Genomic DNA, 9019 nt, shown 5'->3' with positions numbered 1-9019 from the left:
TCTTTTAATTATCAAATTAAAATATATTATTAAAAACCAATATTATTAATACTACCATATTTAAAATGGTGTAAACATTGAAGTACACAACAATGTTTATTTATGCAAACCACCAATTTGTAACAAAAATTCCATATTCCACAAAATAATTTATCAAAAAGGCTCAACTGCAAAATTCAAAATAGTTCTACAATACAAATTAAAAACTGATAAAAAGCGAGGAGGAATAAAAGACAACCTTGAACATCAAATTCCTTTCTTAACATGAATTGTTTTGCAATGTAAGAATTTCTTTTTACAATGAAATGCCAATTGTTTTGCAATATGAGAACTTCCTTTTACAAAAAAATGCACTCACAGCACTTAGTCAAAGAAATGTAGTCGTTTTCCATGTCATCATGTTTAAGAATAAGGAAAAAATAGCGAGCAGTTTTCCAAGAAGGCTGAACCAGAACACTTTGTTTTTGACTTTATAGTTTCCAAGTAAGTTCTGTCAGACCGACAAACCTTTTGTGCTTTCCATAACGAGTTCACTTTGAATATAACTTGGTTGGTTATCTTGCTCTGTTTCTTCCCTGTACTCAAAGAATATACAAAAGATGAGATAGCTTGGTTGGAGAGCTTGGTCGGATTCCCAAATCCCTTCTCATATTCATTCATGAATGCCCATAAAAAACTGAATCCGGCGCAAGCTCTCCAAGCAAGCTATCTTCAAAGATTATAAATTGATTGGCGGGGATTTCAATTCATCACTACATCATACAAGTTTCGGAAATCTTTTCTGCCCACAAGTTTTATAAATTGCTTGGTGGGCATTTCAATTCATCAATTCATCATACAAGTTTGAGAGATCTTTGCTGCCCACAAGTTCATAATTTGCTTGGTGGGCATTTCAATTCAATCAATTCATCACTGGATTAAAGAAGTTTCGGAGATTTTTTCTGCCTGCAAGATTCAGAAACGGCAATGAAGAAAGGTGGATTGAGTTTTGTTTTGGCTTTGCTTGGGCTGATATGGGGAAGTGTTGGGCTTCGAACCTCTGGAGTATTTGATGATGATTTCTATGTGACATGGGCTCCTGATCATGTTAAAAGGCTCAATGGCGGCCGTACTGCTCTGATTTCTCTTGACAGGCGTTCAGGTAAGACAATTCAATGGTGTTCGGAATTTTGGGTTATTTGCAGAGATGAATTCCTCTGAGGTTAATTGAAATTTGAGTTTGCGTTTTCAGGCGCTGGTTTTGCTTCAAAGCAAGCGTATCTGTTTGGGAAGTTTGAAATGAGGTTAAAGCTCCCGCCGGGAAATTCAGCCGGGACAGTTGTGGCCTACTATGTAAGGATGCCTCCACTGAATTGCGAATATGTTCTTGTTCTTGAAAATGTGTTCAAGATGTAGTTTTTGGTGTTTTGGATTGTTTGGTTCTTGGATGTCATTAGGATTCTTCAATTTTGCTTTTTGAGAGTGTGTTGTGGGTGAGGGTCTTGATGTTTTAGATTGTTTGCTTATGTAGATGTCATTAATACTCCTGAAATTTATTTTTCCTTAGAAAATATATTGTCATTTAGTTCTATAGAGTATTTTGCCTTTCTATATTTCATTAGAGTTTTTGAATTTTATTTCTTGTTGAATTTCATTAGGGTGTGGCTTTTATTTTTGGAATGTTTGGTCTTGTCTATGCTATTAGAAATCTTGAGTTCCATTTCTTCTTAAAATAGTATTAAGATTGAAGCTTTTGGTTCTTTTGATTGATGGGTATTGTGTACGCTATTAGAATTCTTGAAATTCATTTCTTCTTGAAAATGTGTTAAGGGTGGAGCTCATGGTTCTTCACATTGTTCGATTTAGTAAATGTTATTGAAATTCTTGCATCCAATTTCTTGTTGAAAATGTGTCAAGGGTGTGGCTCTTGGTTGTTTAGATTTTTTGTCGAGTGGATGTCATTACAATTCTTGAATTTCAGTTCTTGAAAATGTGTTTAGGGTGCGGCTCTTCATTCTGTAGATTGCTTGGTCTTGTGTATATCATTAGAATTGTTGAATTTTATTTTTTCTTCAAATTGTGTTAAGGATGTGGCCCTTGGTTCTTTAGATTGTTTGGTCTGGGTATGTCATTAGAATTCTTGAACATCATTTCTTCTTGAAAATGTGTTAAGGGTTTGGATCTTGGTTCTTTAGATTGTTTGGTCTTATGTCATAAGAATTTGTATCTCATTTCTTCTTAAAAAAATGTACAAAGGGTGCAACTCTTGGTTCTTTAGATTGTTTGGTCTTGTGGACTTCATTAGATCATTAGATTTTATTTCTTCTTGAAAATGTGTTAGGGGTGTGGCTCTTAGTTCTTTAGATTGTTTACTCATATCATTTGAGTTCTCAAAATTCATTTCTTTTTGAAAATGCCTATGGAGTAGACTCTTTGTTCCTTACATATTTTTGGTCTTGAGATTGTCATTAAAATTTCAAGATTGTTTGTTGTGCAGTTATATTCAAATCAGCCTAACCGAGACGAGATAGATATTGAATTTCTTGGAAACGTGGTGGGAAAAAAATACATCATGCAAACAAATATTTTCTCAGACGGTTATGGCAATAGGGAACAAAGGATTGGTCTTTGGTTCGACCCCACTACTCAATTTCATACCTACACTGTGTTTTGGAACCGATACCATATCTTGTGAGTACATTAAATTGTTATAATGTTGGCATGGGTGTTTTGTCATCTATATAGATTAGAAAAAAAAAATTGATAATTGCTAAGGAGATCTTGAAAGGCTCTCAACTCTTTAAAAAAGATGTAGGTAAGCAAAAACAAGTCAAACAAGAGGAGCCACCTTTGGTTCGACCTCTCTCCTCAATTTCCTACTTATATCATGCTTTGGAACCAATAACATATTCTATGAGTGTGTTGAACTTATACAACTTCAATAGTTTGCTGGGTTTTTCTTTGTCATCTATGTAAATTAGATAAGATTGTTTTAATTAATGTTAAGGAGATTTTGAATGGGTCCTTACTCTTTTACAAAGATGTGGACAAACAAAAACCAATCAAATAGCATAGTTGTAGCAAAGGTGTTCAAAAGTAACTATACAATATTATGACCTAATCTAGCAAGTGTACACTTTCAATTTCAACATGAGAGTTTATAAGAATATGTTTTGGAAGACTTTTTTTTCCCTTCTTTCAACCATTGTCCACAATTAGAAGAGATTGTCTTTAGATTCATGTGTTCATTTTTCAATCTCTTTTTAGTATCACGCTCTATAATTCATCATCACTCTATAATGATCTTAAACATCAATTGAAAAATAAACACAAATGAATCAAAATGCAATCTTAGATTGTAATCAATACTCAAAACAATCTTATATCATTATGAAATATAGAATGTGGACAAATATAGATGAATATGAAACAATCTTACACACGGAGGCATCTATTTAAAACATAGACAAAATCACACTCTTAATATAACTTTTTTAACTGAATTGGATTCAATGAGAATGCTAATGCTTAAAGAATGGCATTGTAATGGGTGCAGATTTTATGTGGATGGAGTCCTAATCAGAGCACACAAGAACAACGCACAGTTGGGCATAGCTTATCCACGAAGGCAGCCCATGTCATTGTATGCAAGCATCTGGAATGGCGAGGATTGGGCAACAAACGGAGGGAAAACAAAGATCACATGGAGGAACAATGCTCCATTTGTGGCTGCCTTCACAGAGTTCTACATAGACGGATGTGTGTGGAATGGCAACCCCAGATTCTGCAAAGGTGGCAGCGTGAAGAATTGGTGGAATGAGAGAAAGTATGCATTCCTCACTTCCAGGGACAAAATGATGCTGAGGTGGAGTAGAACCCATTTCCTCATCTATGACTATTGCAATGACAAGACCAGAGGAATTCCCACTGAATGTGCCCACAAGCTCTAGCTTTTCCCATTATTGGGTGGGAAGAATTTGTTTCAAGCCATTTAGTATGATTGAGAAAGCTTGAAATTGTTTTATTGGCTTAGTATTTATATGCCTGTCTTTATTCCTTTCTCCTTTGTTGGAGATGCTTTGTTTTAGAAATAAGAGAATGCACCACCTTATCCTTATTCATTATGTATAGCACTTATCTTGGAAAGTTATCAAAAGTTATAATTATTATATGAATGTAAGAGAGAAATAAGAGAAGAAAGAGGTTTTTATGGTCTATGATATCTAGTGATCTTATCTAAGTTTAAGGTAGTTTATAAGTAATTGGAGCTACTCCATATTTCATGTAGGAGACACCTAATTGCGTTACAAATGAGGCGTATATTTCTATAAGATTTGAACTTAGGATCTCTATCAAATTAACCTATGCAAGATAGTTTATGTTATTTTCTTTCTACATGTTATATGGTTACTAATTTCAACTTACTTCTCAAGGTATTCACAATTACAATTGATATATAATTTGAAATAAATATATTTTATTATATTTTTATTTTTATGAAGAATTCTCACTAGTCTAATAATTAGTGTCAAATGAGATTTGAATTTCGATGGAGCTATAAGAAAATTGTAATCTCTTTTTAATACGTGTAATTCATTTTTTGGTTTTTCACATGAGAAGTGCATGACCCAAAATCTAATAAGAAGTTTTTTTAAAATCATTACTTTCAAGTCTAATCCATCAAAACATTTTTAGAATCATAAGTTAAGATTATTTATTTTTCTGATAATCTATCAACGTCCTTTAGTTAATTAAATAACATGGAGTCCCTACTTTATGTTGTTTAATTTTCTTTAATGTAATCGATGACCTGTTTAAAATAGCATATGTTTTGATTAAGTAAAAACAGGTTTTGAAAGGACCTAAAACCTTTTTACAAAGGGCAAGAAAGATATTTCAATGAGGATCAAAATACAACCGTGGAAAACCACCTGACAAAATAGAGGGACACACCAAAGTTCCCAACAAGAGGCCAAACAGCCCAAGAAGTAACAGACCATCAAGATTTACATTTTGGTCCAGTCTTTTGAGAACATAAAGACATATCAAAAGAAGGAACAAATTTGACTTTTTTTCCTTTGACTGATGTCCAACCATCATCTACCTTCCCAAAAGCCTTCTGCCAATCCCTACTGACCCCCAAAAACCCCTCATCAACAGTGTTCTGGACAGAGTTAGTAATAGAAGGGATATCAACAACATTATGATCCAAAGTTGTCAAAGCGACAACAATCGAATCAGCAGAGACAACAGCAAGCGATGAGTTAGAAACAACATTCTAATTCAAATCTGTCGTAGGGACAACCTTTGAATCATCAGAAACAACAACAGAATCCTCAGCCAAGGAGAGATCAATATGCAAAGAGCTATCTGAACCATCCAACTCCATAGAAACCTTATGAACCGTATAGTGATCATCTAAAACCCCAACCACCAAGAAGGTGATTTCTTCAATCTAGCCTTGTCAAAGGAGCAACTTGCAACAAGATGGCCGGTCTTATGGCATTTCTTGCATCTGAAAGGAATACCCTCATAATCAAGCAGCTGAATCCAAGAACCATTTGGAGAAGCCAACTTCAACATTTCTAGAAGCCCCTTGGAGGTATCTATCTCCACCAAGATGCGAGCATATGTTTTCCTAAAGACATTGGAAGAAATTGAATCAACCAATATGAAATCCCCAAGAGCATCCCCTATAGCCTCCAGTACGGAATCCTACCAGAAATGAAGGGGAAGATTTGGTAACCTCACCCAAAGAGGAATCTTATCAAAAGTTTCAATAGTCGGATTAAATGTTGAAAACCAAGGTTTGGCCATCAGGGGAAACCTTTCCTCCCAAGAGAAACCACGACCCAGGATGGCATTTCTGTCATCAGCATTAGCAAATTTAACAATAAAAAAACCCCTTGCCATATTATATAGCATATGTTATATCTCATTGACATATTATATATAATTATACTAATTTCAACTCTCTCTTTTTGAGAGATTCAAGAGTTCAATTTCTATATAATTTAAAAGATATATATTTAATTTATTTCTGTGAATATGTGTATCTATAAATTAGAAAAGTAAAGTATACATGTTGATGGTAAAATAGTGAATAGATGCAAGATCAAACCTTAAGAATCAAATGAATTTCAAATTTTAATAGAACATATAAGAAAAATTTAATTCTCTTTTTAATACATGTATTTGTTGTTCTCTCTTTCATATAAGAACTTGGTGACAAGTAATCTAATCAAAGGCCTTTTTATATACCATTGCTTAAAGTCACATCCATCAAAAAAAAATCAAGATGATAAGTTAAGAATTAACTTTTCTTTTCTTTTTGTAATCTGCCAACATCCCTTAGTTAATCAAGTTGTGTGTGTGTGTGTGTGTGTGTGTGTGTGTGTGTGTGTGTGTGTGTGTGTGTGTGTGTGTGTGTGTGTGTGTGTGTGTGTGTGTGTGTGTGTGTGTGTGATGGTAAGTTAAGAATTAACTTTTCTTTTCTTTTTGCAATCTACCAACACCCCTTAGTTAATTAAGTTGTGTGGGTGTGCATGCATGTGTGTGTGTGTGTGTGTGTGTGTGTGTGTGTGTGTGTGTGTGTGTGTGTGTGTGTGTGTGTGTGTGTAGGGCTTATGTGTTTATCTACACATGGTTTTTGTTACACACACAAAAGGTTGAACTTTGAAAAGGTGATTTTTGTTACACACACAAAAGATTGAACTTTGAAGAGAGATGATTAAATTGACTCATTCTTTTGGTGCACCACCTCATTTTCCACTTTTTTAAAATCTAATATGATTCCTCTTTTTATGTTTTTCCTAGTAATTTTAGTGTCAATCTATATTACATAAGAGTCTATTTTCTTAAAGTCTCTTTAGATGGTAAATTTAGCTTGATCTTATGATGTTATTGTGATATATAAAATGTCATCTTCAACAACTAAGGGTTTTGGCATACTCATTGGGACTTCATTTGTAATGTCATTTTTCTCCAAAATATCTATAAATATTTATTCATTTATTATATTTTATTTAATATGACAACGTGTTTTATTGTTAATAATATCAAAGTATATAAAGATAATAAATTATATTCACAACTCAACAAAAATGCACTTTTAAATATATGCAGCCATAATTGTGTAGTTAAAATTTTAGCACATTAAATTTGACATGAACTTAATATATTTTTCATCATAAACAAAAATAGAATTATAATAACCATATAGAAGACAAATCAATCAAAACCTCTTCATATTCATAAAATGTTGAATAAGTGTCAATAATAACAATTGAATGTTTATTTGAATCACATTTTTTGAATTATCCACTATTATCCTAGGAAAAATCTTAGATGCATTAACACTCAGAATATATCATGCTCGGAGAGGAACTGGATCAATTTAAAACACACCATATAAAATATATATAAAAGAATATTTTCTTAACACAATATTTGAATTAAGATAATGCTAGGTGCACTTACATCTTAATTTGGACATAAAGTTATTTGTGTCCCTTTATAATTACACCAAGAGTCATATACAATGAGAGCAACAAGTTCCAACATGAAAATAGATTGCATAAAGAAAAAAGATTTGATGGCAGTTACAAATAAATTTAATTTTTAAAAAATAATTTAAAATAGAATATGTTTTAGATTACGGTAAAACCAAGTTTTGAAGGGGCCCCGAAACCCTTTAACAAAAGCAGAAAAGATAAAGCATTAAAGTCCACCAGATTGCATAAGGACCTGAAACCTACTAAGAAACAGCATCAAAATCAAGTTTTGCAGAGACCTGGGACCACATAAAATATCCAATAATAGAACCTAGGTTTAACAAGGACCTGGAACCTAGTTTAAAGACCAAACAAAAACCAGTAAATAGGACCAAAAACATAAACCATTAACTGCAACCAGCAAAAAGACCAAAAGCTGAGACAAAAACTAGAGATCAAAACCCAGTGAGAGCTCTACTACAACTCTTTGATCATTTTGACAACCTATTTTCCAATCTCTGCAGTGTCTTGAATGGAATGCCTCCTAAGCCCGCTTCCTAGAACTTTGCCCGATTCTCTTGCTTGAACCCCCTGGTGATATGATCTCTTCATTTGTGCATTTTCCAAGACTGGCAGCAGCAGTGCAAATACTAGAAGTCACCTGTTCCATTTGATTACCACTTTCCTTAATAAGCATTTAGAGGTTTTGTTCATAACCCTTGAGTTTGTTTGGGATGTTTCCCACCTGCACTTCCAACTGGCTAATTTTGGCATGGTCAATATCTTGGTTTTGTTGCACAATATCCATTTTCTTTTTCAGACCCATTATTTCATTATATATCCATGAATCAACTTGAAGAATGGAATCGGCTTTTTGCTTAGCAGAATGCAAAAAGGAAAGCATAGTTACCCTCTACAAAGAATCATTCTTGTCCTCTTCCACAATCCCTCTGGTAGGAGAAGCAATCTTATCTGTCTATTCCTCCTCCCTTATAGCAACAGGGTCCTCATTTTTTTCCTGTTCCACAACCTCTCTAGTGGGTGAAGCAATCTTAGCAGTCTGATCCTCCTCCCTCATAGTAACATGGTCCTCTTTAGCCTTTTCCATCTCTTCTTCACCGGCATCAGTATCACTCTGATTACCCTCATCACTAGTATTACCATGTTCTATGTTTTCTTCACTATTTTCTTCCTCATCCTCCTTCCCATTTTTTCCTTTGCTCTTTGAGTAACCTTCTAGGTTAGAACTAAAATCTCCAACATCTGTTTTTTCCTCTTCCTCTGGAGTATCATCCTCTTTCCTTTTAGAGTTCTCAGACTCATTTTTCAGTTCCACCTTGTCCTTTTGAGAATGTGAGGGTTTTTGTCCAAGAATCCTCTTCTTACCCTTAACATTCTCTTTATTCTTATTCTTTTTAGAATAAGAATCAGTAATAGAACCCTTATTTTTATCTAATGAAGGAGTGGAAACAATGGACTTGCTTTTACAGCAACCCTCAATAAGGAGAATTAAACCTTCATGTAAAATAGGACGTGACTCCTTCCTA

General features: G+C 33.8%; 1 protein-coding gene across 1 annotated transcript; it reads left to right on the top strand.

Annotated features, from left to right (window-relative positions):
* The first annotated feature begins 673 nt into the window (after positions 1-673).
* On the top strand, positions 674-4194 carry LOC149567439 (putative xyloglucan endotransglucosylase/hydrolase protein 10). The gene is made up of 4 exons (XM_089820630.1): positions 674-1141; positions 1232-1332; positions 2477-2670; positions 3536-4194. Exons 1-4 carry the CDS (start codon positions 967-969, stop codon positions 3927-3929), a joined length of 864 nt encoding a protein of 287 aa, XP_089676756.1. The 5' UTR covers positions 674-966; the 3' UTR covers positions 3930-4194.
* Positions 4195-9019: the final 4825 nt, after the last annotated feature.

Source organism: Cupressus sempervirens, chromosome 3 (assembly GCF_028749045.1).
Source record: "Cupressus sempervirens isolate cs-2001-9-10 chromosome 3, ASM2874904v1, whole genome shotgun sequence".
NCBI classification, from domain to species: Eukaryota; Viridiplantae; Streptophyta; class Pinopsida; order Cupressales; family Cupressaceae; genus Cupressus; species Cupressus sempervirens.
Note: the sequence above shows the minus strand (reverse complement) of the source record. Positions and strands in the feature narration are given on the sequence as shown.

Coding starts and splice junctions, on each gene's coding strand:
- LOC149567439 (XM_089820630.1), top strand. CDS start 967: ATGAAGAAAGGTGGATTGAGTTTTGTTTTGGCTTTGCTTGGGCTGATA. Junction 1,333..2,476: donor GGACAGTTGTGGCCTACTAT/GTAAGGATGCCT, acceptor TTTGTTGTGCAG/TTATATTCAAATCAGCCTAA. Junction 2,671..3,535: donor TGGAACCGATACCATATCTT/GTGAGTACATTA, acceptor TAATGGGTGCAG/ATTTTATGTGGATGGAGTCC.